This window comes from Cryptomeria japonica, chromosome 5 (genome assembly GCF_030272615.1).
Source record: "Cryptomeria japonica chromosome 5, Sugi_1.0, whole genome shotgun sequence".
Taxonomy (NCBI): Eukaryota; Viridiplantae; Streptophyta; class Pinopsida; order Cupressales; family Cupressaceae; genus Cryptomeria; species Cryptomeria japonica.
Genome location: NC_081409.1, coordinates 899,918,323 through 899,937,276, shown reverse-complemented (window position 1 = coordinate 899,937,276; position 18,954 = coordinate 899,918,323). Strand labels below are relative to the sequence as shown.

At 35.0% G+C, this 18,954-nt stretch overlaps 2 protein-coding genes across 2 annotated transcripts; both read left to right on the top strand.

Annotated features, from left to right (window-relative positions):
- The first annotated feature begins 8,170 nt into the window (after window positions 1-8,170).
- LOC131034705 (subtilisin-like protease SBT1.5) lies at window positions 8,171-8,881 on the top strand. Its single transcript, XM_057966275.1, has one exon. It carries the CDS (start codon window positions 8,171-8,173, stop codon window positions 8,879-8,881), a length of 711 nt encoding a protein of 236 aa, XP_057822258.1.
- Window positions 8,882-8,929: 48 nt separating this feature from the next.
- LOC131034707 (subtilisin-like protease SBT1.8) lies at window positions 8,930-15,038 on the top strand. Its single transcript, XM_057966276.1, has 2 exons — window positions 8,930-9,174; window positions 14,402-15,038. Exons 1-2 carry the CDS (start codon window positions 8,930-8,932, stop codon window positions 15,036-15,038), a joined length of 882 nt encoding a protein of 293 aa, XP_057822259.1.
- The last annotated feature ends 3,916 nt before the right edge of the window (window positions 15,039-18,954 follow it).

Below are 18,954 nucleotides of genomic sequence, written 5' to 3'. Positions count from 1 at the left end.
CCAAGTGTATGGAATTGATGTAATAAGTAATTTTAAGTATATTATAACATTTATAGGGTGTGTATAGGTTGTTTTGAGTCATTTTTTTGAGTTTGAATAAAGTTGTCAACTTTTTGCAAAAGTTGTTATGCAACTTTCACAAAATTTCCATATTAAGGAGCATTTATTTGTAACCAATGGTCACCTATTCAAAAATTAGCTAGGGACAGTTGGAAATCGTTGAAAAAAAATTAAATATCCTCCTTTTGGAACAGGCATGCTTGGATAGTCTTTTTTGTATGAAGAACTCAAAATTTTGATTGAATTTGAAGACAATTTCTTTGCAATTTTCTACAAAAAAACGGTTCTCTTTATGTCATAACTTCTTTGTATGGACGTTTCAAAATGCCCAAGTGGATTCATTGGAAATATTTATAAAATACCTTTCATTTGAGAGTAGCTTGGTTAATTTTCTTTAATTTTTTAGAATCCTACATGCCATTTTCTCAAAACTGGTCTAAAACCCTAGGTTTTGGGGCTTTGAGTGAAAATAATGCATATCTAGCAATTCCATCAAAGGCTTGAATCAAGACTTGTTGGAATGGAATATTTATCAGTAGTGCAGATGTGTTTTTGTTGGTTTTTGTATAGGAGGACTTTTGAAGGTGTTTTGAGTGCTTGAGGCCTTAACATCCTCATGTGTTAAGCTGGTTGGAAAAGGTTTGAAGAAATGCCTGATGTTTTGGTACCAAAACAAGTTGTGTGAAGCTAAAACCTATTAAATCTATGCATATTGGATGTGTTCTTACCTTTCATGGTGTTTTTGGAAAGTCTGTGTGGTGTCTGTGGTGTACCTCTAGTGTAAATGGAGACCTAATAAGGCTCTTGAAGGACTGTAATAGTCAAATTTTGAACACTTTTCTCCAAAAAAAAAAGCCCTATTTTGATATATTTTGTGTAAAACTGAAATGGGCATCCAAAAAATATTTAATTAATAGGTTATTACCTCTTTGTGGAAAGTTATTCCCAAAATACTAAGTTTCTTGCTTTAAAAAGCATATAGGATGTATATTATCAGTTCAATTTTGGTCAATATGGTCCAAAACACTCTATGGTCATTTTTAGATATGTTGAATAAATTCCAAAAGGGTATCTGGGAATATTATTTTTTTGTGTCTAAGGTAAAGGTGTCAAAATATATGGCCATAATTCTAGGGCTACTAGGGCCTAGTCACCCCTAGAGAGCCAATGGTGTGTGATGGCCAAAAAAGGGTTTGTTCCAAAGGATTTTTTGGTTATTTTGAGTTCATTTGAGTTTGTGGACATTGTGGAATTATTTCTCATGACCTTGAAAGTTGTTTATGTTGTGTTGTGTCAACCTGCCATGTTGTGAGACATAGTCAAAAGTTGAGAACCTTGAGTTGAGTAACCTTGTTGGATCATGTTGATGATAATATTTCTGATAAAATAATTCAGATAACTCCATCAGATGGTGCCATGTGCTAGGATGCACCAAGGATACTTGAGAAGAAAAACCAAGATTTCATGAATAGTATTGATACTAATCCTATTATTTTGTCAATGAAATTACTATTGTATTTGTCTTAGTGCAGGTATCAATAATATTAGATTGGAAAGGGAAGCAATTACCCTTTGATAGGTCCACATATCTCAGTAAGAGAATGGGCAAACCAAGAGTGAAAATAAGGCTGAATGTTGTTGAAGGTCATGAGTTGGTGCATGATTTCAATACCTACTTCATTGGAAAGGTACACCAGATGAGAGAAACACTTGGAGATCATAGAAGAAAAAGATCAAACATGATCTTGTTACAGGTCCTCACTCAAGGGACTTGAGTTTCATTTCCATTTGGAGTATGGTGCAGGAGCACCTGGTCACTTTAATTCCTTATCAAGGCTTTATTGTAATGGATGTGTCTTTTCGAAGAATAATAACATCCTAAGGGCTAATTGGAATACGTAAAATTTCATTTGCAAGCTCATACAATTCAATTTGTAAGGCTTTTAAGTCAATCATCATATAAAGACCAACATGGGCCAAATATGGTCAAAGTACTCCAATTGGATGGAATTGATGTAATAATATATTTAAACTATATTTTAACATATCTAGGGTGAGTATAGGTAGTTTTGAGTCATTTTGTTAAGTTTAAACAAATTTGTCAATTTTTTACAAAAGTTGCTATGCAACTTTCACAAAATTGCCATATTAATGAGCATTTCTTTGTAACCAATGGTCACCTATTCAAAAATCAGTTAGGAAAAGTTGGTATTTGTTGAAAAAAAGTTTAGATAGTCTCTTTTTTGAAGAGGCATGGTTGTTGGTGAGTTTTTGGTCGAAGAGAAGAAGAATAATACAAAATTAAAGCCTTGTTTCCAAATGTTTTTGTGTTTTTCCTTGCTATAACATTCATAACTCTCTTGTATGGTTGAGTCAGGTTGTGAGACCAGTTCCATCTGAAAAATGATTGAATCACCTTTCTAAGGACACCAATTTAATAATATTTCATTAAGATTTGAGTATTTTGTGAAGGTGTTTCTAAAATCTATCCTGAAACCCTACTCCCAAGGGTTTGATCAAAGAAATTTAAAAATCTCTCCTTTCTACAAATGGATATTCATCAAAATTAGTGGATTGGTAGGATAGTTCTTTTGTACAAATGGGTTTTTCTTCATTTTTGCAAGGACCAAGGTTGGATGCATCTTTGCAACAATGAATGCCTAACATCTCTATGTGTTAGGTCATGTAAGCAAGGAAGTGTGGGTTTGAGTGAAACTATATTAAATATTATTGTTTGGGTGACCAAAAAATATTGAATTAGTGGTTTGGGGTTGTGTGAAACCTTTTATATATAATTATTTTAGTTGTGGAGTGTAAAACTAAGGCACTTGCTTTGTAAAATACGGCTAATTGGGGCTCTAGAGTAGCTATAAAAGTCATTTTTTGATGCATACTCTCCAAAACACCCTAAGCTCATTTTGAGATATGTTTTATAAATCCAAAAAGGGTATCCAAAAATATTTTCACAGTATTATATATGGTATATATCAAAATATATTCATGATTGTCCTAAAAAGGAGGGCTAGTAGGAACATAAGCCTTTCTGAAGCAACCCACATAAGGGGATGACCTAGGGCTGAACCATTTCTCAAGTGGGTTGGTCATGATGCATAAAAATATTTTAAAATCCTTTCCAAAGGATCTCAGTTCATTTTGGGAGTTTGAGTCAAGTTTTGTGTAAAATGGGTTAAGATTGGGTTGCCTAGTGAATGGATCATTGAATCAAATAATGAGTCATGAATTGTGATCTTTCACTCTGAGTTTTTTTGTTGAGTTGATTAATTCAATCCACCCTTGGGTCCTTTGTGTCAATTTCTCTCTTGGGTATTTTATCAGTTACAATTCTCATCTCATACGTTGATAATGAACCAAACAATTCATCCATGGAAAACTCTTTTAGGTCTTTAGCCTCTTCTATGGTAGAATTTTGTGTGATATTTTTCTATAAATGATATCAACACTTTCTCAACAATACCATCATCTATAACATCCTCACCCAACCCTCTTACAAAATTGACTATTTCATCCACTCTTAGTAGATAGTCAGTAATTTTTTCTTCTCCTCTCAAATTCAATCCTTCAAACTAAGCTCTAAGATTTTGTAGCTTAGCTTCCTTCACTTTCACTTCACCTTCATAGATTCTTTGCAATTAATCCCATGTTACTTTTGCAGATATACAGTGCATAAATTTGATAAACTTTATGTCAATCAACTCACTCAGAATGACATTCTTAGCTTTGGCATTGTACTCATATTCCTTTTTAGCATCGAGATTAGTAGGAGGAGTTTGAGGAATAGTATAAGCATTTTTGACAACCATCTAAACATCACAACTTAAGGAAGATAAATAGGTTTCAATTCTTCTGCTCCAAAAAGAATAATTAGTGCCATCAAACATTGGTACTTTCATAGAAGAGGATTATTTCCTAGCCAGTTGTGTTCACAAACTAGAATCTACCAAAGGTAGAGAAAAATATCAAATAGGAAATCTAGGGCTCTGATACCAATTGAAGGAACACAAATAGTCCAATGAGAGGGGGGGTCAATCAATGAATATAAAATCTAACTTTCTAAACAACTAGACACAAATAATTTAAATCAAGAATACCAATAAAGAGAGATGTTAAACACACATACATAGGACAAGAAAACATATGACACCAAATGTATGAAGAAAATACAATGTGGGAAAAACCTCAGTGAAAAACGATGGTAGACTCTACTGCTCTAATCTAGCCTTAAAATGAAATATGTCTTGATTAAAAATTTATAGGTACTAACTCAAAGGAGTACCAACCCCTAGATTTATGGGAACAAACCCAAAGGAGCACCAACTCCTAATCTGAGAACCCAGTTAGATGATATACAATAAATAAGTGTTACAATTATAGTTAAAAGTACCTTGTTGGATTAGATTTTAAATGTAAAGAGAAACCTCATATATTAAATTTGTAGGTGGGTATGTCAAGATCAAAGAGATCTCATTGTAAAGTTTAAATATTGTAAGATGAATAGAAAAATACAAAATAAAAAAGGATGAATCCAAACTCGAATTTGACAGTACATGAAACATACACAATTTGAACTTTTAAATTCAAATCTAGTGATGAAGGATGAACCCTAATGGAAAACCCTTAAAGTATGTGAGATTTGATTTATTCACAAACATATTAAAAACGTAGAATCATTTTTTTATAATTGTGATAAACAATACATTTTAATTTAAAAATCTAGAAATAAATATAAATTAAAACACTTGTCTAATCTTAGTGGTTGAAAAATAGTTATGCATTTTTTTTATCATTTTGAAATCATGTCTTAGAATCACAACTTCTTGCAATAAGAAAAATGGTGAAATATGAAATCATTCAATCTAATAATATTTATGTATGCTTGATATCAATGCATATTTTAATCTTGTATGAAATTGAACTTTAATTCCCAAATTTGAAGTTTATATATCTTTCTATTGATACCAACAATAAATATTCAAGATTTGTGAAAAGTTAGAATAAAGGGGTGCTTAGTTTGTATGGGGTTGAATTTAGGATTCACGAGTCCCTCATTGCTAAGATTATGGGTCTGAGTATGGAAGGAAGGAATTTCTATAGAGAAAGAAAAAAATTGGAAGAAGCCCTCACTATCTTCTATGATAAACAAAGTGAGAGAAGCAGAGTTAGAAAAAATCTAGATCGAGACTACAACTAAAAGGATCTTCTGACGCTCTGGATGGATCTGGTAGAATTTATCTTGAGGTACATAACTCTCGGTGGCCACTTTGCAAGCATATTTTCCTATCATTTAAAATTCTTAAATCGCTTTATGCATGATTAAAAAAATGTGTTGCCATTTTATTTAGTTTCTTCTCTTGAGCATGGCATTAAAAATCATGTCTTGCATTAGGGGTTAATCCTCCTCATTATGGAGTATGTGAAAGTGCGTGAGGTTAAACCCTCCCCTACCCTGAGAAAACCTAAACGCTTAGACAACCAAGATGTGCATGTGGTCTCAGATATTAAATTTGATGAAGAGGAGAGTGGTATGGCCATGGATAGGAATGACATTCATGTTTCAAATGATTCAGATTATAGGCCCTAGGAGGATGAGGGTCCCCCTTAGAAACCCACTCCCAATACTACTACTAGTAGAAAAAGAAAAATCCACCTAGATGGGCAACCAAAAATTTGAAATCCCCAATTCGCCACTCCCAGAAATTGGGCCCTCAAAATCTGAAAAAGCAGATTACAAGGAAAATGGTGGAGACCCAAAGAAAAGGGGGTGAAGAAATAAAATTGGATATTCCCCTAATTGTGGACCCAAAGGAGTGTAAAAAGGACGAGATGGATATTGATAGCCTCCTGGTTAACTCGACTTTCAACCATGAGAAATGCTTCGATTGGGTTATCAGTGAAATTGACCTCTTGAAACAAGGCATCAAGGAAATCATTAACACTTTTACTGAGAATCTAGAGCCTGATAAAACTAAAAATCTTTTGAAGTTCACTCAAAAAATAACCAAGGACATCAAGATTATGAAAACAGAGCACGAGTCTAGGATTGCATGCATGGTAAAAGGCATTGAGGATTTGATGGGAATACTTAGTAGATTGGTTGAGATTAGCAAAGAAGCTATACTTAGCCATGCAGAAGGCCTAAAAAAGGTCAACAAAAAAATTGCAATACAGAAAGCCTAGCCTGCCAGTTCAGATCTGTCTTCAACTACCAATTTAGATAAGAAATATAATGCTATGCAGACCTCCACGGGGCCCTCCATTAGGACTAGAAGCAAAAAATAAGAAAAAGGCAATTTGAGATTTATTATGGAGCTCGAAGAGATTTACAATAGCATGATTTAGAAGAATGCTAAACTCATGAAAGCTCTTCGTTAGTGGTTTTCGTATTTTTTATGCTGTAAGCTAGTATCTTTTTGTTTGTTTGCTTCGGTGGGGGGGTTCCCCTATTTTTGTTTCTATTTAGTAGTTGTTTAGACTCTAGTTTGCTACAGGTATTTTTTTTTGTTGGATTTGGGTTTTGGGTCCCTGTAAAACACGTTTATTTGAATAAAAAATAATAAATATTCTAATTATGTGCCCTGAATTTGATAAAGAATTAGTGATTTTTACGAACACCTTTAAGTAACCTACTTAATTATGAGGATCATCTTTGCTTCAAACACATCTTCTCATGGACTAAATTAACAATGATGATCTAAGATCAAGAGCTACAAATATACAATATGCTTCTAGAATTATGGACCAATGCTAATGCACATACTTTTAAATATTTTGTAATTGAATTTAAATTTTCTATACAATTTAATAAAAGATATATTTTAATACAATCAAAATTATGAACAAAAAAAATCATCATCTTAATATGTGATTTGAAATGACACTATAATGAACTCATAACAAGTAATGACAAAAATATAAACCAATTTAAACCTTTTATTTTCAAACTAGTGCACCATAAAACTAACTAAGCTAATAGAAAAAAATACTAATAAAATAAATAAATATGAATACCCCATTGCATATTCTAAGATTTTGGACTTAATTTGTTGATGAGGACAATCACATTATGCTTCATACTGATGCCATATGCGTTGAATGAGGAATTCTAAATGCAGTCTCCTCTGGACAATGGCATTATACTTCATATTGATGGCATATACGTTAATATTGAATTCTAAATGCAGTCTCGTCTAGAGTAACGAGGGGGCTAATTTATTTAATTCCATTGTGCGTAGAAATCTTCGTCGACGAAGGAACGCGAAACAAATGTCCTATCGCCAACTGTTGTTTTGCGAGTCAATAAGAATCTTGCCTTCGATTGTCACAAGTCAATTTCATTTTTGCCAATTGCCCATCGGCCTGCAAACGAATTTATATTTTTCCTATTAAAAACCTCAATTAATCTTCAATCCATCCAACAGGTTACCTTCGTCTTCTACATTTTTCCTACGTGGAACAATTGAAAATACTTGGTCTGCTACGTTCATTATCGCATTCCTTGCTGTGTCAGTGATGTGGTTGGACAAGGCGGAAGATGTAGATGCCAGAAAGCCGTATATTGATCGCATCAAGCCTCATCATTTTGATTTATTGCACCGCTTTGCAGCGAGGCTGAGGCTGAAGCCATGGAAGGTATGAAGGGATGATTGGCTGTAATTCCCACGTCCTTCACTAAAATTGGCACCACTCACACCCCTGAATTTCTTGGCCTCGCCTCAATTTCCTCTCATTCTTCTGGATTGTGGTCGCAGTACTCTACACGTGGCAAAGATATCATCGTCGGCATGATCGACACAGGAATATGGCCTGAGAGCAAAAGCTTCAAAGATGAAGGCCTTGGACCTGTCCCCGCTTGATGCAAAGGCAAATGCGAAAGCGGACATAAATTTACATCCTCCCACTGTAATAAAAAAATTATTGGAGCTCGTTACTACTATAAAGGCTACGAGCAGTACGATAGTCCTATTAATGAAACCACGGAATACAAATCTCCTAGGGACCGCATTGGCCACGGTACACACACACCATCCACTGTCGCCGGAGTCGCTGTGCGTGGTACGAGTTTCTTCGGTTTGCCAAAGGAACGACCAGAGGGATGGCCCCTGAAGCTAGACTGGCCATCTACAAAGCCTGTTGGCAAAATTACTGCTACGACGTAGACACAGTTGCTGCTATGGACCAAGCTGTTGCTGATGGCGTCGACATCATTTCTATCTCAATTCACTCGTCAGGTGATTTGCCATTTGACCAGGATGTTAGAGGTATCGCTGCGTTAGGAGCCATGGAAAATGGTGATTTTGTTTCGGCAGTTGCAGGCAACTATGGACCTTATTCGTCTACTCTTAGTAACACGGCGCCCTGGATGACTACCGTGGGTGCGAGCAGCATCGACAGAGATTTCCCTGCTTCTCTAGTACTGGGCAACCAGGTTATATTGAGAGGCACCTCTACATTCAAAGGAGATGGAAAATTGCAGGGGCCATTCCCTCTGGTTTACGTATCCACTAACAATAGCTCAAGGCGTTGCCTTGATGGCAGCCTTGATCCCGATTTGGGGAAGGGTAAAATCGTTGTGTGCGATCAGTTGCTATTCTCCTACAACGATGATGAGTACGGCCCTCGGTGGAAGGGTAACGTAGTGGCCAAAGCAGGGGGTGCAGGAATGATAGTTGCAAATGAAAGGCTGATTGGGACCCAGCAGGGATTCATGGACACTTTTAATTTGCCTGCCATCACTGTTAGTTTTACAGTTGGAGAAATAATCAAAGGCTATATAAAGAGCACCGCCAATAATGCCATGGCCTAATTGAAAATCGCATGCTCAACTGTTGTGGGAAACCAAGCAATTGCTCCAATGGTAGCTGCGAATTCTTCAAGGGGCCCAAGCAAAGGGTATCCACACAATCTCAAGCCCGACAAGATTGGTCCCGGTGTGAACATATTGGAAGCATACACCGGAGACATTGCGGACTACTACATCGATTCGGGGACTTCCATCGCGTGCCTGAAGATAGATGATGCTGGTCGAGCATGCATCTGTGAGCTTAGCCACTATTTTTGGCTTCCACCGTCATGCATCGCTAAACTTTCAGATCCACCGTTAGCTTTTTTGCATTCACTGCATGTTCCATATTTTCTATAGTAATTTGTTTTTTTAGGATTCTTGCAAATAAAAATAAAAGCATGTCATGCAGTTAGAGATTTCTTTAGAACCATCACAGTATAGTGCATGTCTATAGAAAATTAGTTATTTCCAACTAAATATAGCATGCTACACATGCTATAATATTTTAGAATAAATAGATTTTTATTAGCAGAGTTAACTGCTGTTAGTTTTTTCTCTACGGTGACTTTAATAAAGGTTGTGATCTCTATTTAAAAGCCAACTTCTTTGTAATTTTATTATTTTGCAATAAAGAATATCTTCTTGAAAAACAGGGGTCTGCAATAAAAAAACAGAGTATTGTTTATTTCTGAGATTAATTGTGTTTGGCTGCAATTATTTTTACCTCTGCTATTTTTATTGTTGTTATTATGTGTTCTTTGTTATTTAATTTGATTAATCAGTTGGCTCAGAGGTGACATAGTAGTTTTAGATTCTACAAGTGGTATCAGAGCAGGTAAAATTTTTTGGGGTTAAAGTTTTATTGTTGGAATTTCACCAAAGTTAATCATGTCGAATTCTAACAATATGCCCACTCCAGAATTTGATAGGAATGATTATGATTATTGGTGCATTAAGATGCTGACATTTTTTATTGGAAAAGATTTGTGGGAGATTATTGAATCAGGTTATGAGGAGCCAGCTGATTGGAATGCCCGTACAGCCAATGAAAGAACAACAAGAAAGGAAGCAAAGAAAAAAAATGCTCAAGCTTTGTTTCACATTCAGATAGCTCTTGATAAGAGCTTATTTCCAAGAATATCAGGAGCAACAATAGCCAAAGATGCCTGGAAGACTCTACAAGAAGCTTACCTGGGTAGTGATCAAGTTAAAGTGGTCAAGCTTCAGACATTGAAGCGAGAGTTCGAGAATTTGAAGATGCAAAACGCTGAAAGTATAAGTGATTATTGTGTCAGAGTCAAAGATGTGGTCAATAAATTGGCTACACCTGGGGAAATTGTAAGCAATGGAGTTTTGATAAAAAAGGTGTTGAGATCTTTGACACCCAGATGGAATCATGTAGCAATAATCATAGAAGAAAGCAAGGATTTGACAAAACTACAGTTTGATCAACTTGTTGGATCCTGGATGTCTCATGAAGAAAGATTGAAAGATTCTTTTGAAGGTGTAGAGAAAGCGTTTTCCTCTAAATTGCTAATCACAAAAAATGAAGATGCAAGCAGCAATAGTGCCAAAATCAATCAAGGCCAAGGTAAAGGGCAAAGCCAAAATTATTCAAGAGGCAAAGGTAGAGGTGGCTCAAGAGGAAGAGGTAGATGCAGATTTGATAAGAGAAATGTTCAATGTTACCATTGTAACAAGTATGACCACTTTGAAAGAGAATGCAGATTGAAAGAAGGTAAAAGTGCTAACTATGCTCAAGAAAGTAGTGAGAATCCTCCTGATCACTTATTTTTATCTTATGCCAAGGGTGAAAATACTAGTAAAGATGTTTGGTACCTAGATTCTGGATGCTCTAACAATAGAACAGGAAATGAGAAGTTGTTCTCAACAAAGGATGGAAATTTCAAATCCAAGATCCAGCTTGGTGATGATAAATCATTGGAGGTTGCTGCCAAAGGAGCTATGGAGGTCCAAACAAAAGAAGGTATAAAGAGTATTCATGATATTTATTATACTCCACAATTGAAGCACAATTTGTTAAGTGTTGGGTAGCTATGTGAGAAAAATTATAAAGTAGTCTTTGAGAATAAGACTTGTACTATCTATGATAAGAATAAGGATAATAGGGTGATAACTGTTGTTCCTATGACAAGAAATAGGATGTTCCCCTTGAGGTTTGGTGAACATAACAACAGTTTGGCAAATATGGCTTATGAGGATTCAAGTTGTTTATGGCATCTCAGGTATGGGCATTTAAATTTTCACTGTTTGAAGTTTCTAACCTCATATGCATTAGTTTCTGGTTTGCCCAAAGTTGACGAACACAAAGAGGTTTGTGAAGGTTGTGCTAAAGGAAAGCATGCAAGAGAAAAGTTTCCAAAGGGCAATGCATAGAGGGCTCATCACCCACTTCAGCTTGTTCATTCAGATATATGTGGTCCTATGAAGACTAAGAGTTTGGGTAAGTCATCATATTTCATCACTTTCATTTATGATTACTCACAAAATTGTTGGGTATTTTATTTGAAGGACAAAGATGAAGCCTTGGATACATTCAAGAAATTTAAAGCCCTTGTGGAAAATGAGAAAGGGTGCAAGATCAAATGTTTAAGGACTGATCGTGGAGGAGAGTTTTGCTCAAAGGCTTTCCAAAGTTATTGTGATTTTAATGGAATTAAGAGGCAACTTACTACTACATACACACCTCAACAAAATGGAGTAGCTGAAAGGAAGAATTGTACTGTGGTTGAAATGGCAAGGTGTATGTTACAAACCAAGGGATTGAGCAATTCTTATTGGGGAGATGCAATTGCTACAATGGTGTACATCCTCAACCATAGCCCAACCAGTGCACTAGAAAAGATGACTCCTTATGAAGCTTGGTATGGAAAAAGGCCTAATGTTAATCATTTCAAAGTTTTTGGTTGTTTGGCTTATGTGCATGTACCTGATCAGAATAGACAGAAGTTAGATGCAAAGAGTGAGTCATGTATTTTTATTGGGTATAGTATGAAAAGCAAGACTTATAGATTGTATAATCCCTTCACTAACAAGCTTATTGTCTCAAGAGATGTGATTTTTTATGAAGGGGGATTTTATGGTCATCAAAAAGGCCATGTTGAGAAGCCAAAATCTGTTTTGAATGATGATATAATTGCTGATATTGATCATGAGTAGCCAACTAATATTTCTATATCCAGTGGTTTAACTCCACCAAGCAACCCTTTATCAAGTTCTTTAGTACCAAGTTCAAGTCCAACTTCTTCTCCAAGTTCTACAAGGAAAGTAAGGAGATTGAGTGATATCTACAAGAGGAGTGGAAATCATGTACATGAAGAAAACCTAATAGGTGAGACAGTGAATTTTTCTTTATTAGCCAAGGCTGATTTTGAACCATCATGTTTTGAAGATGCACATACTAATGAGGTTTGGGTGAAAGCCATGGAAGAAGAGATTGATTCCATTCACAGGAATGACACTTGGGAAGTAACAAAACTTCCACATGACAAAAAAAGGATTGGCACCAAATGGGTCTACAAGACCAAGTTTAACAATGATGGGAGTGTTGAAAGACACAAGGTAAGATTAGTTGCTAAAGGCTTCACACAAAAGTATGGAATTGATTATGAAGAGACATTTGCACTAGTAGCAAGACAAGAGATGATAAGAATGTTGATTTCATTAGGAGCTCAGAAGAAGTGAAACATACATCATATGGACTTGAAAAGTGCATTTTTAAATGGGTACTTAGAAGAGGAAGTATATGTGGAGCAGCCAAAAGGTTTTGAAGTGGAAGGAAAAGAGAATCATGTCTACAGGTTGAAGAAGGCTTTGTATGGCCTCAAGAAAGCACCAAGAGTGTGGTATGCCAGGATTGATAGATATTTTCAGGAGAATGGCTTCCAAAGAAGTAAGAGTGATACTACCCTTTACTACAAACAAGAAGGTACTAATATTCTCATCATAAGTTTGTATGTTGATGATCTTTTGTATATGGGTAGTAGTTCTAAGATGAAAGATGAATTCAAAGCTGCTATGATGAAAGAATTTGAGATGAAAGATCTTGGTCTCATGAAATATTTTTTAGGAATGGAGGTTTATCAAAGTAAGGATGAGATTTTCATTTGTCAAACAAAATATGTACAAGATATGCTAAAGAAATTTAATATGACTGATTGTAACCCTGCCTCCACTCCAAGTGCTCATGGAGTTTTGTTATGTCGTGATGATGGTGCTGATTTAGTTGATGAGACAACTTACAAAAGTATTGTGGGGAGCTTGATGTTTCTAATCCACATGAGGCCTGATATTGCCTATTCAGTTTCACTTGTTTCAAGGTATATGACAAATCCATCTGAAATACATATGAAGGCAGCCAAGAGGATTTTGAGAAATGTGAAAGGGAATTTAAGTTTTGGTATTCATTACTACTCTTCTGAAAAGTTCAATCTTGTAGGCTTTAGTGATTCAGATTGGGGAGGTAGTATGGATGACCATAAATCTACATCTGGAAATTGTTTCTCTTTTGGTTCTGGATTAATTACTTGGAGCTCGAAAAAACAATGCATTGTTGCCCTCTCATCTACAGAAGCAGAGTATGTTGCAATTACCTCAACAGGTACACAAGCTCTTTGGCTCAGAAAAGTTTTGGAAGAAATTGGAGAAAAACAAGTTCAGCCTATAGTGATATATTGTGACAATGTGAGTGCCATCAAGTTAGCTAAGAATCCAGTTCATCACAGCAGAACAAAGCATTTTGATTTGAAATATCACTTCATACGAGATTTGGTGCAGAAGAAGGATATTGAATTGAAGCACATCAATACTCAAGATTAGCTAGCGGATATCTTCACCAAGGCAGTTGCAAATGCTTAGTTTTTGACACTTCGAGATCAAATTGTGAGCCCTCTCAGCATCAAGGGGCAGTATGAAGATAGATGATGCTGGTCGAGCATGCATCTGTGAGCTTAGCCACTATTTTTGGCTTCCACCATCATGCATCGCTAAACTCTCAGATCCACCGTAGTTTTTTTGCATTCACCGCATGCTCCATATTTTCTATAGTAATTTGTTTTTTTAAGATTCTTGCAAATAAAAGCATGCTATGCATGCAGTTAGAGATTTCTTTAGAACCATCACCGTATAGTGAATGCCTATAGAAAATTAGTTATTTCCAACTAAATATAGCATGTTACACATGCTATAATATTTTAGAATAAATAGATTTTTATTAGCAGAGTTAACTGCTGTTAGTTTTTTCTCTACGGTGACTTTAATAAAGGTTGTGATCTCTATTTAAAAGCCAACCTCTTTGTAATTTTATTATTTTGCAATAAAGAATCTCTTCTTGAAAAACAGGGGTCTGCAATAAAAAACGGAGTATTGTTTATTTCTGAGATTAATTGTGTTTGGCTGCAATTATTTTTACCTCTGCTATTTTTATTGTTGTTTTTGTGTGTTCTTTGCTATTTTATTTGATTAATCAGTTGGCTCAGAGGTGACATAGTAGTTTCGGATTCTACAGTGCCCTCATGTTAGGGGCGTTGCAGCTCTGGTAAAAGCCATACATCCAACGTGGAGCCCTGCGGCGATAAAGTCTGCACTCATGAAGTCTTCTTACACGGTTGATAACGCAGGGCAGCCTATTAGGGATTCATATATGGAACCAGCAAACCCCTTTGCAATGGGTGCACGTCATGTGGACCCAAAAGCTGCGGTAGATCCTGGACTTGTCTACGATATGGCACCTCAAGACTACATCAACTTACTCTGCTCTCTCAACTCCACCAAAGAAAAAATTGCTCTCCTAACAAAAGAGAGAGGTTTCTGTCCCAAGGCCACTTTGGAAGCAGGAGATCTCAACTATCCCTCCTTCTCCGTGGTGTTTGAGTCAGGCAGTAAATCGGTTCACGTGAAGAGGAGAAGAGTAACTTATGTGAGTAGAAAAGATCATGCGGTTTATCAAGTGACTGTGAAGAATCCTCCTGGAGTCAATATCAGCGTGAAACCACGGAAATTAGTTTTCAGAAAGCGGAACGACACTGCTAGCTATAGTGTAACTTTCCGAATCCATTTAACTTCTAGTGATATGAAAATGGGATTTGGAGAGATAGGATGGAAGTGTATCGAAGGTGGAACACAACTTGTTCGTAGCCCAATTGCCATAATATGGTGATTTCTGTCAATTCTGGAGAGTTCATATTATTGTTCTCATGATCTTAGCATTTCCCATTCCTTCCAAATCATCGTCCTCTGGAATCTTCTAATTATCATTTGTATTTAAATAATGTCAATATATTCGTGCCATTAGATCTTTAATCATTCTATTACCTTCAATTCTTCAGAGTTAATGGCCATTTTCTAATATGGTGTCATATTCATTCCATTTAATATCTTCGTTCATCGCACCTTAAATTCGCTGCATAAATTTCTCTTTTATTATTATTCGAAATTTATAGTTTTATTTATAAAAAATGTCCAAATTAGAGGTAGAAGGGCTACATAGGAAGCCATGAAGGAAAAAGAGGAGGAACGTGACAGTAATTGAGAAGAATATTTCTTCATAAGAATCTACTATAGATTTTTCTTTTTCTGAATTATCCTCAGAAGAAGAGTCAGTGCACGGGAGTGCTTGAATATGATGCTAGCATTTGTAATATTTGATAAAATGGTTTGAGTTGATTGTAGTACGAGTGTGAACATTATTGTACAAGTGTTGAGATAAAAAGGGAAAACAGTAGTTTATTTCAATAAAAATTTAAATTATTGAGAAGAAATATTCAATCTAACATAAAAAAAAGTTTATATCAAGAAGTAAAGATGTTTCCTATTATAAAAATAGTTTGTGATGTAAAAATATCATTAGATATTATAATTTTTGAACAGTCACGGTAAGTTGAATGGAAAACATATGACGTGAGTTGAGCCCATACAAAGTAATGCTTTTATGTTAAAGTAAATGAGTGAAAAATAAACCAAACTTGTAGATGCATTGAGAAGACAAATGTTGCTAACAAAAATGAGAGTAGAGGTAGTTCGGTGTAATGAATTGAAGCAATTTTATGAGACATATCATACTTTTGTTAAGGGATTAAGAGTGTAATATAATTTAAAGCATGGATATAAGTTGGTAGGACCTTGGAGGAAGCTCCATGGTTGAGTGCTCTTGAGTTGGAGCAATACTGGGATAGGTGATCTCTTGGGAAGGCCCAATACCTCATCTCTATGAGCATCACCTAGATACAATGAGTGCTAAATGTACCATTCAATCTCATGAGATATGGCTACTTGTGAAACATGGGTCAATGAGTTTGACTCAAAAACTACATAGTTGAATCTTAATAGCAATATCATAATTTGACTTGCTATGGAAAATATCTCATACTTATCAATTGATAAAGTAAAGGGGCTCTATAATGAATAGTTAAAAAGGCACAACACTTATTGAAGGTTTTGCAAATGGGGTGGCAAGCTAAGTGGGGTTAACCTTGGAGGAAACTCCATTGCCAAGAGTGCTTAAGTTGGAGTAGTACTAGGATGGGTGACCACCTTGGAAGATCAAATGCTTTGCCTAGATGCAATGAGTGTGAAACATGCCATTCATTCACATGAGGGACATGTTCTTGTGAACCACAACTCATGAAACATGGGTCAACAAGTTTGACTCTAAAACTACATAGTTGAATCTTTATAGAAATATCATAATTTGAAAAGTTGTGGAAAATATATCCTACTTATCAACATGGATATAAGAAGATGGACACATTATTTGACTCAAAAAAGAGTTTTTTCCAAATGTAATCAAGTGTCTAGGGGTTAAGCTTCTTTGGTTAAAAAATTGAGTTATCATTGTAGAGACTGAAGTTCAAATCTTGAAGGACCTCTAAAGTGGAATTCTAAGTTGTAACTCTTGGTCTTCCATAGTTGGCATCTAGTGTGGTTGCTTGAAAGAGGCTAAAACTAGTTTAATGATTGTGCTTGCAAGAGCTTGTATTAGTCTCATGTTAATGCTCATATGTAAATTTGTAAAAAATTAATAACATTAAAAAAAAGACAATCAATTGTGCATTCCAAGAAGGTCGATTAGAGAAGATTTGATTGAGGAGAATCATTATAGTCTTAAGTAGCTAAGATAGTAGCACTGATGAATGAAAACTATTTTTGGCTATATATATGAAAATATATATAAGGGTTGATGAAATTTATTTAAGGTTGTAGCACATGTCAATTTACAAAGCTGAGCAATCAAAATGTTGGTCTACATTAGCCATTACAAATTTCAAAGAAACATAGTGAAGGAATAAGTATAATTTATTTTTTATTTGGTTTACCTATAATAGAAAGAGGGAATGATTGAATATTTGTAGTTGTTGGTAGATTTTCTAGGATACTGCATTTCATTTATGTAAGAAGAACTTTAATGTGTTGATTGTAGGTAAATATTTTTTTTAGGGAATTGATAATATTGCATAGATAAGGTATATTATTTTAAATGCATATTAAATATTGTTTTCTATCAAGATCTTTGAATTCTAGTCTAATATATCTTCCATAGATTAGTGAAAAAATAGAAGTTTTTGAACATCAACAAGTGGATCATTTACAAATTTGCTTGGTTTAGTAAAGTCTAGGAATTGGGAAATGGTATTGGCACAAGTAGATGGTAGCACAAGAAGGGTTTACACATAATAATTTAGACAATAGTTGAACTAGGAAACTACCATTTATTGTTACTTATGTAAGTAATCTAAGGAATGTACTTAGTTTGAGAGAGAATAGTAATAATGGAAAAGAGTAGAGGGGATGTAAGAATGTAGGGACCATATGAAGAAAGTGTATGTAGATATAAGTAGCCATTTAGATAAGACAAATAGTGGATATAAGGATAAATGTAATTAGAAAAGGATGAATAGCGTATTAATAGTTGGAAATGAATTAATGGTGTGTATTAGAAAGGAAAAATTTCTAGTTGAGGTGTATATGAAGATGAAGATGAAGAAATTTAGTTCTTTCAAAATTCCCAAGTTCACTTTAGGAAATACATATGAAATAGGCTTACCAAAAGGGTTGGACATGCCAAAAGTGTTAAATGTTGTACATCTATATTAGTATTAGGAAGGATAGTCTAGACATAATAGCCTGGAGGTAAAATTAGAAATTAGGTAGCAAAACAATTCAAAGAGAAAATTAAATTCTTGGATTAAATGATGGCATGAATTAATTCTTCCATGCAGGGAATCCAAATATAGTGACATGTGAGAAATGGAAAGTTAAATAAGCGTAGAAGAGATTACAAGAAAAAATAAGGTCAAATAATAAGAGCACAACAACTAACATATAAGAAAAAAGAAAATAATAATAATAATAATAATCATAAATAAAAAACTAAAGAGAAATAAATTGTCATAACAATATAATATAAAATATTCTAACAATACTTGATTGGTTAATAAGAAAATAACAAACCACTTCAATAAGGCAAACCTTCAAATATCCATCTTTCTCCGTGGTGTTTGAGTCAGGCAGTACATCAGTTAAGGTGAAGAGGAGAAGAGTGACTTATGTGGGTGCACAAGCTCCTGCAGTTTATCATTTCACTTTGAAGAAACCTTCTGGAACCAACCTAAGCGTGGATCCAAAAAAGTTAGTGTTCAAAAGGCTTAACGAAACTGATAGCTATAGTGTAAACTTCCGAACCAATTTAGCTTCTAGAGATGTGAAAATTGGATTTGGAGAGGTAGGGTGGAATTGTATCGAAGGTGGGACACAGCTTGTTCGTAGCCCAGTTGCTTCGTTCAATTCTGGAGAGTTTATATTATTGTTCTCATAAATTTAACATTTCCTGTTCTAGCGTGTGATTGATTTCCTTCCAAATCTCCGTACTCTCAAATCTTCCTATTAACTGCTCTAATCCTCTCATTTTGTACTTAGATAATGCCAATATATTCGTGTTTTTAGATCTTTAATCATTCTTTTGTGCTTAATAATTAAGAGAGAATGCCATTTTTCTAGTAGGATATTAGATTAATTCCGCTTAATATCTTTGCTCATTGCACCTTAGATTCGCTGCATAAATTTATCTTTTACATACT